This window comes from Neolamprologus brichardi, chromosome 11 (assembly GCF_056152115.1).
Source record: "Neolamprologus brichardi isolate AB-2024 chromosome 11, ASM5615211v1, whole genome shotgun sequence".
In the NCBI taxonomy this organism is placed as follows: Eukaryota; Metazoa; Chordata; class Actinopteri; order Cichliformes; family Cichlidae; genus Neolamprologus; species Neolamprologus brichardi.
In genome coordinates this window covers 25,468,916-25,485,558 of record NC_142114.1, presented here as the reverse complement: position 1 = coordinate 25,485,558, position 16,643 = coordinate 25,468,916, and the positions used below count along the sequence as shown (strand labels likewise).

The 16,643-nt window shown below is 40.9% G+C and overlaps 1 protein-coding gene across 8 annotated transcripts in view; it reads left to right on the top strand.

Annotated features, from left to right (window-relative positions):
* Positions 1-2,193: 2,193 nt before the first annotated feature.
* The window catches only part of cspg5a (chondroitin sulfate proteoglycan 5a), a 69,742-nt gene continuing 55,292 nt past the window's right edge, over positions 2,194-16,643 (top strand). For 2 of the 8 annotated variants that reach the window (XM_035908158.2, XM_006791809.3), the window contains exon 1: positions 2,197-2,721. In XM_035908158.2, coding sequence (XP_035764051.2) covers positions 2,625-2,721 — 97 coding nt within the window. In that variant the 5' untranslated portion in view covers positions 2,197-2,624. Of the gene's footprint in view, positions 2,722-16,643 lie in introns of all 8 variants that reach the window. The other 6 variants (XM_006791811.3, XM_006791810.3, XM_035908159.2 and 3 more) reach the window with 5 other exon arrangements.

Sequence of the window (16,643 nt, the reverse complement as noted above, 5' to 3'; positions counted from 1 at the left end):
GGAGGTGGAAGGAGATGAAGAGTATTTTGGTTGAGGATAGGTTTTTGTTACATGCTGGATCTGTAATATTTTATATTATTTAAATCAAAGCCGCCAAGTTGTCCTCGTGACCCACTTTTCACAATTCACTGCACACATTTTCTATTCTGCTAAACATTTAGTAAAAAATCCAAAAATCTGCCATTGCTGCTGCTTTCAAATGCACAGATGCACATAAGCAGCCAAGTAGAGTTACAGGAACACACACATACATGTATAAATATAAATACACATGCACACACAAGCACAAAACACCTCCTGTTGCCCAGCCTCGCTCTCTTCCTTTATGCTGTTTTTGTGTGGAAGAATGCCCACGACCCCCACCGCGATCATTACCCCCAAGGCCCTTGGGCATTCATCACCATGTGCATCCCCCTCTTTTCACCGCAGACACCCCCATCCCTCCTCTAGGCCTACTCCCCCTCTTTTGTTTGAGTCTCTGTGTCACACCATCAAACAAAGCTAGTTGTTTTGACTGCACTACACTTTTTTTTAACATGATCTCAAACTACCTCTCTGAGACACGCATATGCAGTGAACAAAGGAAAGTAAAGCTCCTTTGATAGTGACTGATCTCCTTCGTCGGAAAAAAAGTGGCCAGAGTGAAGAGTGCACTCCTATTGAGATCCAGCATGATCAGATGAATAGCAAATGACCACAACCTGTGGAAAAGGGTTGGAAGGAGGGTGGAGGTGATGAAAAGTTTAGAAAAAGAAAAGTGGGAATGGAAGAGTGTTGGATGAGGAAAACTTTGACTCTCAAATCGAAGAAAATGTTTATTGAAGGAAAAGGAGGCTTTGAATGATGCTGGATGATTAATCAGTGAAGAAGAGGAGGGAAACTTTCTTAAAGAATGAGAATAAAAGGTTTAGGAAGAATGGGAAAGGTTTTTGGAAAAATGAAGAATGAGATATATTCTGCAATAAATACATGAATTAATGTATGTGTAATGAGTCAGAGGAAGAAGGACAAAAAACAAAGGCATTAAGAAGAGGGGGTGATGAAGAGAGGTGAATGAAACAGTATGGAAAGAATAAACCATCAACAATGGGAAGACAACATTCCATGTTGACCTTAAAAAAGAGTGAAATGAGGTGGAAAAGTTGGGAGAGGAAGAAAAGAGTCACCCAGAAAAGGATTCACTTGTTTTCAGAAAAAAGGGGAAAGGGCAAGTGTCTGAGGATGAGGAAGTAGAGAAAAAAGTTCAAAATGAAAGGAGAAAGGAGGGAATGTGATTTGAGAGAGGATGGATTTAGAAAGAAGAGAGACAAAGACAAGACGTTTGAAGAAGAGGAAGCTGCCAGGATTAAAGCATATATTAAAAAAAAGCTTGAGGAAAGTGCAGTCCATCAGATTTATGTGGCCTGTGGGAGATTCAGCAGTACTGGGAATGGTTGGCGTGTTAGTGGGAGATGCTTAGGCAACAAAAGACCAGCGTCAGGTGTAGTAGGCCTCTTTGCTCAGTGAAGGAGACTGAATCTGTCCTCCAAGCTAAATGTGTGCAGTAAATGTACCATCAGTTAGTGAGTTACTAAAGCTGATTAGCTGATAACTTGGGGATGGATACTTCCCCTAGATGTCAAAGCACTTCTTTAGGAATCATAAACTAAACCTGTAGCTGCCTGGGCTGTGCGAACTTCAATTTATGTCAAGCACAGATTATTATCCATAGTGTTTTAACTGTTTTGAACTTTTACCATACATCTTGCTCTGTTCTGTTTGTGTTTTAAGATTTTTTTGACTTAGTGAGGAGGAAAATAATGCCAGAGAAAATTGTAAGGATGGCAGCAATAATGGGCAAAAGTAGAGGTTTAGGGTCTGGAAAGGGGGCGAAATGGAATGTGAGGGAAGGATGGAGACCTTTTTCTGCCAATTAAAAGAAGCTGAAGGAAGAATATTGTAGGAGATGTATACATGGGGGGAGACAAAATGTTTTATGAATAAGCAAGATGGATAAATGGGCTTTGGTGATAGAAAAAGTCGGGGAAAGTTTTAGGAAACCGGAGGATGAGGGGAGTAGGAGTAGGGAGATTTCAAGTGAAAATGAACGAGGGAGGGAAGGGAGGAGGGATGAGGATGGGGGCGTAGGGAAGAAGAGGAGGGGGGCATCACCGGCCCTTTTTTCTCCTCCCCAGATGATGAGAAGGCTGCCGAGCGCACTGCACACCGCCGTACGTTTGTTCCCTTCTCAGTCACAAAGTGCCCAAAGCACCAATCCGTTCCGAGCTAAGCCGAGCCACGGCGTGCGTCTACTCCCCCAAAAGTAACCCCCGCCTCCACCACCACCACCACCCCACCACCGCCGTCTCCGACCGCCGCTTTTTGGCGATGGAGCCGTAACCAGCCTCACTGCGTTGAACAAGCGAGTGAAAGAACGGAGCAGATACGCGGAGACAGCTGAGACCAAGCGGCTATGGAGGAGAAGCGCGGGGAGGCTTGAGTCTAGACCGCACGCAAATCAGCAGCTCCACTTGTCCGGATTACTTTTTGCAACCTCCACCGAACTCTCTTGTTATTAACATTATAACAAAAAGGATTCTCTCTTCTTTCGTCTGACCATCAAAGCCTATCACTCTACAGCAAGGATGCAGGAGAAGCAAGCGATCTTTTGCACGGGATGCTGGAGACTAACGCTGCTGTCGTGCGTCCTGGCTCTGCACTTGATCCCGTTGTCTGTCCGCGGTAAGAAACTGCCCTTCACTGTCCAGTTTAATCACCTCAAAATGTTTTATTCCTTGATTTTTCTTTTTTCCCCCGTTTTTCCTTTCTTTCTTTCTTTTTTTTTGTTAAATTTCTTGCTGCTGCAGCAAGTCCCTTCTGTGGATTCAGGGTACCTTAACACACTCCCACAGGGCAGCCAGAAAGGAGGTCAGTGAGGCTCTGATTGTAGGTTAGGCAACACTACAGTTGGGTGCCATATTAATAACGTTTTATTGGTCATTTTCTAATCAATGCAATCTGAAATAAATCTGATTTCGGAGGATGCGTCGTCGAAAATGGGCTTTATGTTAAATAAATATATACATTTTATTGACAGTAAAACAGCTGTCACCTGGACATCACGCTGTAGGGCTTCCTGTGCAATTTCGTGTGAATCTTTACATTTTAGGAGAGAAAATGTCCTGATTAGGTCACGGAAAGCTCACCATTGAACACAGGTCCCAGTGGGGATGTCATGGAGATGCTACGAGAAACAAAAATGGCATAAAGCAAAATCAGGTCAGGATAAACGCACGAGTCGGCAATTTAAGTCCTCGTGAATATATTATGGAAACACCAGAGGAGGCAACAACTGGGTCAATATAAACCCATGTGATACGGACACGGCGCAAGAGGAGGTGTTAAGACATAAGTGAAAATATTACCGTGAGTCTGTGGAAGGGCTTATATGGGGATGTCATAGAAGTATACGACTGTATGTTCGCAGTGTTCAGTGTTGCAAGCACTGTAAGTCATCATGCAGCAGGGGAGGGTTTAAAAACCGTTTAACTGGCTCCAGCTTTAAAGACATGCCGATGCACCGACACGGCGGCATTTTGGACGTCAGTCACCGACAAATCAACTCAGTAAATCATCACTTTGAGCACTGCGGGCACACATTAAGCAGCAGCAGGAACATTTTTGGGAGAATTTAGAGATTTGTGGCAATGACAGCGTCCAGTCGATGCAGTAAACCGGTTCCCCGGAGGCGCACTGGCACTACAGCGACACAAAGGCGAGGATTAGGGCCGGGGGGGACCTGATGAATAATTCATGAAGGGATCTGAACGGACATTCTGATACACAGAGAGGAAGGGGAAAAACATTAAAAAAGACAAGAAAGCTCTCTGCCTCTGTGTGTGTCTGTGTGTCTTTGTCTGAGATTCATTGCGCACGGCCGAGCTACATCGCTGTCAGATTAATAATGCAGGAGCGTGCACGAGATGGAATCAGTCTGGCGTTATAATCTAATATAATCTGGCTGATTCTTTTCATAACGCTCACTGAAATTCATGGAGTGTGATTGTGAGGTTAAAGCCACATATTTTATTGTCCGCCTGTTTAATACTGAGCAAAATCCATAAATGTGTCTGGAAGCTTTCTACACATTCAGCAGCAGCCGAACAAAAATAATGACTTAACCCTCCGACCAAATTATGTCATTTCATTCAGCAGCCTTTGTTCCAGTTTCCCGCACTAATGTCATGGATGCAAGCAGGCGGTTTCTCCTGCTTTGTCACACTAAAGTGTGATGATGAAAACCAGTTTTTAAAAGATTGTAAAAGTTTTTAAAACCTTACCCATGCAATGTAATGCACATTGATGATAGAGCTTTAGATTCATTTAAATGAATATTTTTTGAAATGTATTTATCCCAAGCAAAGTTATATGTGAGGATTAATAATGCTGCAAGGCTTTCTAGGACGACTGGAACTTTTCCCCCCTAAAATTTAAAAACATTCAACTACATGCATCTCTAAAATTATTTGCTGGAACTATTTCTAATCTGGGCGCAGTAACTCAGTGGTGTCTTTGCTGTATGCACATTTTTCAGAATATTAAGCAGTTCCCTTAAAGGTGTGTATTAATATTACATCACGACTCCAACCTTAAATCTTTTTGGCAATATTAATCACCAGTTATTGCAGTGGAATCATTAAAAAAATCTCTTCCCAGCTACACTATCATCTGTTTTAGAGTGTAGGGGCAGCACTGCTTTGAGCTAAACATGATGAACACATGTATTCTTTCCCAAATTCACCATATTAGTTTAGCACCAGGTGCTAATGAGTTAATGATTCAACCTCTTAAGCCCTCGATTGTCAGTAAGAAAATATAATTCGCTCAGCAGCTGTTGTTCATCATCAGCTTTGTGCGTCAAGCTAAGAATTTTAGGGTAATAAAATACAGTTTGATCACCTTAAACTCAACTTGAGTACCAATAACTCATTTAGGGTCTTTTGTCCACACTATAGCAGGCATTTGGTGTCAGCTCAACCTTAAGTGGATGGATAACAAAAATAGGTCAGCTGATGTGGTGCAGACAACATAAAACAACCTTGGGCTAACAGTCCTTCCCCCTCCTCCTTCTCCATCCACACATACACGCACATCATCATCATCATCATCACATCTTCTCGCTTCACCGGTGAATAAGGAGGCAGCAGCTTGCCCCACATCTGTGACTGATGCTCAGATGACCAAGGCCAACTGTGCTGAGACGATGACAGCCGACTAGAAACTCGTCACTCATTTCCTGTCGTCTTTTTCTCCGGTGGCCATTTGCAATCCTCCTCCCTCTTGTGTGTTTAACACTTTTATGTCGCCGTCTCTCCCGTCGTCCCATCCCCTATGAGCATTTCAGGTGGTTGATATGTGATGGATGGCGTAACGGTGTCCAGCGCTTGTTTCTGTAATGAAACTCATGAATCTACGCAGCCTTTCCTCATCTTATGCTCTCCCTTCATCTCCCCCCCTCCTCTCTCAGTATCTCTTCTCTTCTGGCCTGCTGACACATATCTGCATGTTGACAGATTATCTTTGATGTGCACTGGGTTAATCTTCAAGCCAAATCCTCCCTCCATGACTCCACTAACCCAGTCCAGCCTCTTTATTGTAAAAAGCAAGCAACACAAAATTTACTCCGTCTATGCTCTGGTTGTTGGTGAACAATGGCTTTGCACTCGCTCATCCTCCACCTTTTGGTCTCCATGGAAACCACACACATCCACTGAACAGTGTGTTCATATCACGGGCATAATGTGCGATCGCGCTTTGAATTCCATTAAGTTCAAAATGTTGGTTGGATTTTTGGCTAATGCTTACATTTCTTGCCAAGTCTGGTGGTCCTCCACCTACTGACCATGCATGCATGTGTGTGTCTGTGTCCATTGAGAGTGAACGTAGTCTTTCATTACCAGCTCTAATTTGTAGATGTTATCATCATTTGTACTGTCTATTCATTATTTCTGGATAATGATTTCATACTCGGCGCAGTGTTTGATTTCCAGTGGAGCCAATTTAGACAATAGTGTCTAAACTCAGCACATAGAAGCAGCCTTCATCTCTTCATGCCACCTTGCAGCTCATATACAGTTAGCCTTGGTGCTTGTTACATGTTCAGAGTTTGCACATGCACTCCAGGTTTTATAAGAAAGCACAGAAAGTGATGTGATTTTATATATTGCATCATATCTTCTATCTGAGCTGGCATGAGTGTGTCGTGGACATGCAGAGCAGCCAGGATTGATGGCTGACGTTTCCAAAACGCTGCAGTTGTGTATAAAGAGCAGAGTTCAGGAAGCAATTAGCCGCGACAAGCGGTCTTGTTAGTAAAGTGACAGAAAATGAAAAGACAGCAGTGATATCCATTTTGTCTTCCTTGAATCAGAACAAAGAATCTGTGATGCAACACTCTGAAGATGTTTTTTTTTTAAATTACTCATTTTCAACTTCTTATTTCAGCTGATCGCTTTGTGAGGTAACCCCAGCATATCATTTTCCTCTATTCTATATTTTATGCCCGATGCAGCCCTCCTCATTTATCCAGGCTTGGCTCTGACTGTAGGGGTACCAGGGCTTGTGACTTCACTGTGGCTGTGTTATTTCCTGTAATACACTTAGTAGCTTTATTTTGATGCTTAGCAAAAGTGACACAAAAAGCTTTAACATATTAAAAACATGGATTGCATATTGCATTGGATGTGATGCATATCATTAACAATACTACTTGCCTTTTAATGCTCTGTATGAGACTCACATCAGTTCATATAAAGGTCACATCCCTCTGCACACACTCATAAACTGGCCTGCACCATAGACCTAGTTATCTAGTATTCCAGTTTTTAATCCAAACATAACTGATGCTTGTTTATCAGACCAGCTCTGCCATTTTTGATGTGCATCTCCCTCTCTCCCCTACAAAAACCACATCTCCCTTTCCGCCAGTCACATTATATTAATTCCTCCATTGCTAACAGTTTTTGTGGGGCCTTCAAAGCCGCCTCAGATATTTGGACTGTACAGGCTCCCCTGCCCTATCCCAGCACTGAGGACCTTACTAATTTATTAAACACCACTTGCTCCTCAGTTATGGAGAATGATACTCCATATAAACCGAAGAATCCCAGGCCTAAACAGTCACCCTGGATCAGTGACGCCACTAGAGCTCTTAGGAGGGAAAGCAGAAGATCAGAAAGAAAATGGAAACAGGACAAGATTTAAGTCTCATTTGAAATCTTAAAAAATAAACTTCATCAGCACTTCTAGGTCTACCATTTCTCTTCAAACAGGCAGTTGTTCAACCCCTGCTGAAGTGAAGAACAAACAGCTAGACCCCATCTTACCCAACAGCTACCAAGCTATGTCTTAACTTTTCTTCCTCTTCAAAGTCTTGGAAAAATAATTTTAAATCAGTTTCTTACATATTTGCAACATAACCAAATGTTTGAAAAGTTTCAGTTGGATTTCGGGGCCAACTATAACACAGAGTCAGCCCTGCTGAAAGTATTACACCGATCTGCTCCTGTCAGTTGATTTAAGGCTAGCTGATATCAAAGCAACATCCCCTGTTGTTATGAAGCATACATATCCCAGTGACCAGTGTTGGTCAAGTTACTTGAAAAAAGTAATCAGTAACAAATTACTGATTACTTACCCAAAAAGTAATCCCGTTACTTTACTGATTACTTATTTTCAAAGGTAATTAATTACTTAGTTACTTTTTAAAAACACGATTTACAACCTGAATAGGTGATAAAGCAATAGATCTGTAAGCCCAATTCTACTTTTTCTGCATAATCTATCATAAAAAATGTAATCAAATGGAAAAGTCCCTTTTTAAAACTTGTTTTATTAGTTTTAATCTTTTAACTTTATACATCAAGCAAAAATTTAATTATATGCAACATTCTCTGACTGGAAGAAATTTGTTTAATATTTAAACCTTTTTCTGCACATTCCAGAACATAAAATAAAATAGTTTTTTGTGTTTACACTCACTCTTTCAAATAGATGCAAGTAAAACACAGCAGAAAATAAATAAAGGCAAAGACTAGCGGTCCTTTGGCTCTATTTTCACCTGTAAAGCAGGAGTAGAGTAGGCGGAGGTTTACCCTGGTGCAGGTGTGCAGCGGTCAGTGGAAGAATCCGCGAGTTTCTCTGTGAATTTCCCATTCCGTCGTAGCTACTCGGTGCTTGCTTGGAAGTTTAGGGTTTTTTTTCGCTGTAAAAAGAAGTTTTCTTCCCACGCACAACGGACACTAATGTTTTTGTCACTTTTTATGGAATCAAACTTACAGTAAGGTCAGTACATCCACGCTTTAAACGCTGCACGCTCATACTCTCTCCCGCACTCGATATATTATCCATTGTTGATCTGCACACAGCTGTTGTCACGAACGTAGCACTTGCTTACGTCACTGTCATGAGACATTCTCGCAAAAAAATCACGGTTTTAGTAACGCAGTAACGCAGCGTTCCTACGGTAAAGTATCGGTAATCTAATTACCGTTTTTGCAATAGTAATCCCTTACTTCACTCGTTACTTGAAAAAAGTAATTGGATTACAGTAACGCGTTACTGCCCATCTCTGCCAGTGACCAACAGTGATGATATTCCACAGATCTGAATTTCAGTGGCTGACATGAGGGCACAGATGGATATTTGATTAAAGTAGTATTCAGCACAAAGTGAATCTGCTCACAGTTTACGATATAAGTCAAGCAGGATGTTATGAAACGTTTATGTTAACTTTTGAAGTTGTGCACTTTTGCAGTATTTTAAAGGTACTGTTTGCTACTTTTAGCGTTTTTTCTTTCTTACTTACTGTTTGGTGGTGTGTGGAAATAATGCAAAGTTGCATCACAAGTATAGGAAGCGTTATATAAATACAGTTATACACGTGATGACTTATGTATAAAGCATTATCATGTCATTGCATAAAATTTATTGTTAGTATTATTATTTTTTTATGAATAGTATTACAAAACAAATTTGACAAACAAGTTATTACAATAGCAGTTATTCTTTGTTAGCAGTGTTGAAGCTGAACCACTATAAAAAAGATTTATGTTTGTGCTCCAAATGTGGATCGGTGATGGCTATTATGTGCTTCATCCCAGATAAATCTGTTTGTTAGGAACCTATATGATCCTAATCTTACCTGAAATATCCTCACACCTGGATCTGCCCACAGATCACTGCTAGCATACGCAGGCGGCCACGGGCTTGACCCGACCAGCTGCTGTCCGGGCTTTATTGGCATTGCTGTGACTGTCCTCTACACAAAAGTGTGTGTGTGCGTGTGTGATTTGTCGAAAAGTAGCAATGCCCAGTGAAAAAGGACAGAAAGTCTAAAATGTGTGTTGTATGTTCCAGGCAACATCACGACACAAGCATAATTTGTTAAGTTAAGAAAACTAAATGTCAGATTTTGCTTATTGAGGTCACAAGTGAATAATGTCCTTAAAAGCAGACACTGAGCCAAATGGAGCAGCAAGCTATGAAAATAGAACGCAAAGTATGTTGAGTTATTTTATGTGAACTTCCACTGGGTGTTTTCATTATGCATAGTAAAGAAATTATAAATTGATTCAGAAACTGTTGGGTATCTCTGGAAAGGCAGTCAGTCCCATATTTCTAAAGGTTCTTGTGTTTATTTGAGAAAAGTTGTGGCTTTTAAAAAATTAAACAACAGCAGTACTGCAAGAAAAACTCTTTAACATGAAGATAAATGCAGAGTGCGATACCAGAACTCCTGCTGAATGTAATCACATTTATTCACTGATGGTAGTTTAAATGGTTTCGCTGGTTGGAGTGTGATTGAACGTGCAAATTTACGGCATCAGTTCCACACATTTGGTGCGATGACTTAATTTGTTCTTGTAGACAAAATCACCAAAGTGACAGCGGAGTTATTTTTGCCACACTTATTAAGACGCCCAGTCTCAGTGCTGTCGCATTTAAATAAACCACCCACCTCTGCACTTGGAACAGCTGCTCCTTAGTGTCGCTCATATTATTGTTTCAAACAAGAGCTCAGAAAGTGAGTCCACAAGTGCAGCAGAATTAACAGAGTCCACCTACACTCGCCGTTCCCTGTTCCACAACCTGTGAATTACAGCCCACATCTGACATTTCTTCTTCCAGGCTGGTGGTGTTCATTGACGTCTGTTTTTTGCAGTGTAATGTTTATTTGTATCAGGACAAGTACAGTATGTAATATAAATTAACCCAATAGTCACCTGCATTCATAGCTAAAACACTGCACTGTTCGAAGTACCCAACATAGGTTGGGTTTACAAAGAGGAACATGGGAAATATATTCTTACATAGCATTGAAGCTTTAAAAATTGCCACAGAATAATGAGAAGAATTAAACTGATGCTGGAGTGAGAACAGTCTGCCTTTGATATGGTGAAACTGGTAATCTTGCAACAGATAAAAACTGCTAAAACTCACCTGTGTCCCTCTTTTTTCATTTTCTTCCCTTTTATGTCATCATCCTTGTGCCCAGGTGTTTTTGCTGCAGCTCTGACTCACAGGTGTGATTGTTGTCAGTGACCGTCCTCGGCAGCGATCCTCCGCCGTTTTTTTCCTTTCCTTTTCTTTTTTGACTAAAGAGAGTCCTTGACAAAGTTTCATGAGCAGTTTGACAGTCACTGGGTGCCTCTGTCCTTTCCCCCCCCTCAAAGACAAAATGATACAGGATGTGCCCTTTTTTTTTTCCTTTGCAGTGCTGAGTTGGCGCACTCAAACTCTGCATACCCTTGAACATTAATTTACATGTTTCTGTCTTTATGCAGGTAGTGTGTGAGGCAAAAGGTGAAAAATGTATGAAAGATTCGCTTGTGTGTAGGCTTGCACCTGTCTCTTTGTGTTACCAGTACCACAGAGTAGCAGCTTTCTACTGTCTATCTCTCTTAAATAGTGTTTGTTTTTAATGTGTTATGTAGGTGCTAGACTGCCTGTCTGAGAGCGTGTCCTTGGTGATGCGAGTCACTGAGTTCACGCTCGTGCACCATCTCTCCTCTCCTTGGGTGGCTGTGCGCATTCCCGCCTCAACTGCAGGCTGTCATATTAACATTCAGTCTGCCCATCACACACCACTGTGAGCGTATACACAGACGCACACACACCTGTCGTGGCTAACAACCAGGAAGGAAAAGACATAATTATGCAGCTGGGTGTATTTAGTTTACATAGTGTTTTTTTCCCTATTGTGTGATGTTTGCTTCAAAGTTTACGGTCAAATTTGCATGACAGTAAACTCTAGCATCACACAAGGCAGGCAGGCAATTAGTCTTTATTACCAATCAAGCACATTAAGTGATTGGACATTAAATAAATTGTTTAATCAGAGTTAGTCTTAATAAAACTGATTTCAGGCTTTGGGAAATTGTCACGGTAACATGACAAAAACATTTTAAATCCAATATTTCTGACACTAATGAGCACAGGATCTGCAGCACCAGAGTCTTATATTACAATGTCCACATAAATATAGGTCCTACTAACAGTAAATGCTGATCTGTGTACATCTGACTGATTCATTCATGCATGCAGCAGCATTCTGGTTCATGCAAAATAAACAGGTTTGCCTTTTGTAATAACTATGAGGGGAGTAGGATGGGGTGGATGGATGGGTCAAAACATCAGTTTTTTCATGTTTATTCATCGTCTTCTGCAAGCTGGTGAACCCAGACCCAATTTAACTCCTAAAGTTATATATTTAAATATTTCCCAAGCTTTCCAAAACAGACTATCTAGCATTTGCATGGAGTTCTTGCTGTGATTGGCTACGTGTTTGGACCATTGAAAGATGTTTATTGTTATCCCATTAATTAAAAAAAACAAAAGTCATACCATCTATGTCCTCTGTGAACGACCATCTTTGAACAGAGGCGGTGGCTTACGACACCTACTGTCTGCCATCTATAACCCAGTTTTGAGATCCCTGCCCAGACACCTTAACGCCCACTCACATCCTGGGCCTGTTGACCTTAGGAAATCACATGATAGGTTGGGGCCAGGTTTCACAATGAGTTGACCCAAAACCTTGGCTGAATGCGAGCTACACCCGTTTTCACACCTTGGCTCGTGTGATTAGGTAGAGGATCAGTATGGGGTCCTTGACCCTCTTGGGGGGACACTCCTACAGGGCTTAAGTCTGGGACTCTCCACCATTTGACCTTAGAACTGAAGAAGCTTCTCAGATGAGACGTGAAACGTCTTCAAGCAACTTAAGGAAGTCCAGACGCTTTTCTTTTCAAGCTCCTTAGACTACAATGACCTGAGTGACTCTACCTTCACAGACGTCATACCTTTGATGACTTTCCATCAAGACACATTTTATTTACACATAAACAAACTTAACCAGATCATTGTCATTTAAACAAAACACTTAAAAAAAAAACACTTAAGGTTTTGAAATATATGTAAGGACTTTGAAAGGTAGAGACAAAGGACATAAGATAAGAAAATTCCTGTTTGTGTCATTCTAATGGCAGCTACAAGCTGAGTAAGTTGACTTTGAGTTAGTAAATGTCAGAACAGTTTGAATCATTTTTTTTGTCTCTTTTGTCAGTACCATTGATTTTGTGTGATCTTTGCTTAATTCACACGATGCTATATGTTGAACACAATGCTATTTGACCTGAAATTTCTACAAGCGTTGAAAAAAATTGTCCTTTTAGAGGAGCATTCTGGTCTTTCTCTCTCTCCCTTTTAAACTATGAGATCCAAAACTTAATACTTGACCCCAAATTATAAGAAACTTGTTGAGTGTGGGTGAGTGAGACAGTCGGAGTGAGCTGGTTGTAGTGGGAGCTAAAGTTGATTTGGCTGCAGTCTTTATAATGACATTTTTTGTAGTCTCCATGGGAAGCGGAGGGCACGTTGCTTCGAGTGTTTGACCATTTTTCAATACTAGTGACAGAAACAAGGTCCACATACAACATCCAGCTACTTCTTGTACAATGGTAACAAATTACTAGCAGACTGAAATCATCCACTCATTGCTCAAGGCACCTAAATGCAACTGTCTAAAATGATGCAGCAGATATCCTTGTTGTACTAAATTCCTGCTCACCCTTTATAAATTAATACCAAAAAATTTGGCATTCAAATTTCAGATGAGGGTGTTGAGTGTGCTGTTGCGCTCTCATAAACCCATATTTGTTGCAGCAGAGGAGGAAAACAAACTGTGTAACTTTCGATGTGTATATGCACATGTGCAGTGTGCATGGACCTGTACCAAATCGCAACTGTCACTGACATGAAAAGAGGAGGAGGAAAAGCTCATGTGTGAGCAAATGTGCACAAACCTCTGAGATCAACCTTCACAGACAAATGTTGTATTATTTAGTGTGCATGTGTGTGTGTTTGTCCATGAGTGTGTTAGTGTATGTTTTATGTGTATGTATGCCGTTCTTGTTGGGTTTGGAGCACTACATCAACCCTAGAGAGGCTGAGAGTGTATCCATGGCAACACATCCTTCCTCCATCCCACCACCTGTAGAATCAGAAATGAAAGGATTTATACGACGGAAGGGAAAAAGGCAGCGTCAGACTAGAAAAGAGAAATCAGAGTGTGAAAAGAGAGAGAAAATTAAGAGATGGTGATAGAGAGGAAGAATTGCACGAATGAAAGGGAAAGTGAAGGAGGAAGGGATGACATGATGAGTAATATTTATGATGTAAGATGTGGGGAGGTTAGGAGCATGTAAGGAGATGGCAGGTCAGAGAGAATAGGAAAGGAAATGGATGAGTGAAAAATAAGAGAGCGTGAGGAAAAACAGTTGCAGAGTGCAGAACGCTGCTGTATGTCGATATTAATGAGCAGCACGAGTAAAGATAAAGAGGCCTTGTGTCCCATTCGTTAGAACGAGTGTGGGAATGGGATAAGAGATGAGGAATGTGTCTGTGGCTCTCATGTGGTTCAGGTATTTGAAGCTGGGATCAATGAGAATGAGTTAAAGAGGCTCTCAGTCACTCTGTTTCATCACCATTCACTGGGCTTCACTGGTCTCTTCTGTGGTCACTTCTGTGCCAGCGCCTTCACAGAATCATCTCCTTCCTGTGAATAACATCCAGTCACTACTAGAAAAACACCAAAGTCCAAGTCCAACTTGGGAAAACCATTTTGGGGATAGATTCGGGTTTCATCATGACTACATGATCAAATTGGTGTTCGATTGCTTTGTTTTTAATGAATCTTTATTTAAGGCAAAGATACTATTTGCAGTTGGGGTTTTAAATCCATAATGACTAATCCAATAAACTATGAAAAATGAATGGCAAATATTGCACCTAGATAAAGGTGTATTCAAAGTGAAAGCATTTTTTGTCAAGAAAGCAAAAAATGTGAACTGTCCTAGTAAAACTAGAAACTCATGTCAGTTGTTGTGTTATTTTTCAGTCTATTGGTTTTCAAATGCTTTTGGTATGTCAAACCCATCACAAAATATTATATGTAGAGGGGAAAAAAATTCCCTTTTAACAGGAACATGACAGCCTGTTATGTCATGCTACTTTGCAATCTTTGTTTCTGTAGATGTTTGTGTTGTTCACCTTTGGATTAGATTTTGGCTAAAATATTTACAGATAAATGTGAGAAGTTTCAATCAAAGTAAAAAAATTGTGTGATTTAGTAGGTTACAGGATTGTCTTTTTTAATGCAATGAGTTCTATCTGCGGAAGTCAAGTAAAGGGCCATAAACAGTAGGGGTGCAACGATACTCATATTGATATTGAACCGTTCGATACAGTGCTTTCGGTTCGGTACGCATATGTATGAACAATACAAAATGTTTTATTTATTTTATCAACTTTTCTTATGACGATGCTGTCTGTGTTGAGCGCTCAGTGGATCTGCGTTTGACTACTCCGCCTAGACTGTCGAGTGCAGATCCACTGAGCGCAGCGCAAGCTAGCGAGACTGTCACTACCCGATCCGTACCGGAAACCCGATCGGTACCCCGCATGCGCAAATCTTACGTCACTTCCTCTCTTTGCCAACATTGCGACATTCAATATATTTGAATGATACGGTTAGCGCCCAGTTAGCTCCTAGCATTTCTCAACAGCTCTGCCTCCTTTTCGACTGCCCGGGACATTTAAACAATGGATAATCCATATACAAACAAATTCATGCTTTTCTCCTCAACAGAGAGCGTTCCCCGATTGAACAACAGCGCCGTAAAATAAGAAGAATGCCGCCTTATTACAGACTTAATAATATTGATTTAGCAATGTGTCACGTGAAGATTCATCAGCCAGATTAAGTGTTTACTGACAATTGACAGTGATAGCGGACATCATCATCACTATTCCAGTCAATCCTCTCCTCACAGACAAGCATAAACACACTCGACTATCACTAAATAAAAATTTAACACGCCTTTGTAGTGACGCCAATTCAGTTTACAATAGGGTTCATTCGCTCGGTCAGCAGGTGGCAGTATCCTCATACACTGGGGAGTAAACTGCCATTAAACGTACAGAAGAAGAAGAAAACATCTGCACATGCGCGGTACGGATCGGGTAGACCCGATTTGTACGGTCCGACTTTGCACATGCGCAGTAAGGATCGGGGAGTCCCGATCCGTAACCATCTTTTTATTTTTCGTTTTTGTCTACATTGTACTGAAATGCTTCATTATTGCAAAAATTTTAAGATATACTTATTATTCTTAACATCTTAACCGATACTCTGACCCATAACTATTGTAAAACGCTACGATCGGAAGTAGACACCTATCGTGCATGCGGGGTACCGATCGGGTTTCCGGTACGGATCGGGTAGCGACAAGCTCTTGCAACATGGCAAATTGAACCTCCCCCACCCTCATTCAGATCTGGCCTTTGGAACTATTTTGGTTTTCATGTGACGTATGACCCTGAAGGTAAGCGCGTCATGGACTAAAGTAAAACAGTATGTTGGATGTGCCACGCAATGCTCAATTACATTGGTGGGAACTACTGTGTTAGTGCAGTTTGCTCATTAACTGTTGACATCCAGCCCCACCCATGGGGCGATCCGCAGAGATTTGCCGTGTTGTGGCGTTAACGTCATTTCAGATTAACGCTGACAGCACTAGAGGGAACAAAATGAATATGACTGCACATTTATGCCGACATCATCCTAGTGCAAAGACAAGTGGAAGCAGACAAAAACAACAAGCAGCATGCTACAAACTTTACCCGAGTCATTTAGACAGCCGTTAGCACATGATTCTCCTTATGGGGACTTGATATGTTTAATATGCTGCTGAGAATATAGCCCAGAAGAAGCGTATAGTATAGCTTTTATTTTGGAAAGAGCCATTTCTCTGTAATAAACTCTCTTTTCCAAAGATGAGTGATTCCCCAATCAGATAGATTTATTATTTTATCCCTTTGTTGTTTCAGCAACATTAAATTAAAAAACTGTACGTTTGAGTTAAAATATATATTTATAATTTTAATAAATGACAAATTAAAAAAGCATGAACATTTTTTTGTATCGAAAAAATGAAATCGAACCGTGACACCAAAGTATTGAACCGAACCGTGAATTTTGTGTATCGTTGCACCCCTAATAAACAGACAATAGATGATCCAAAGGACTGCTTGAAGATCCAGTA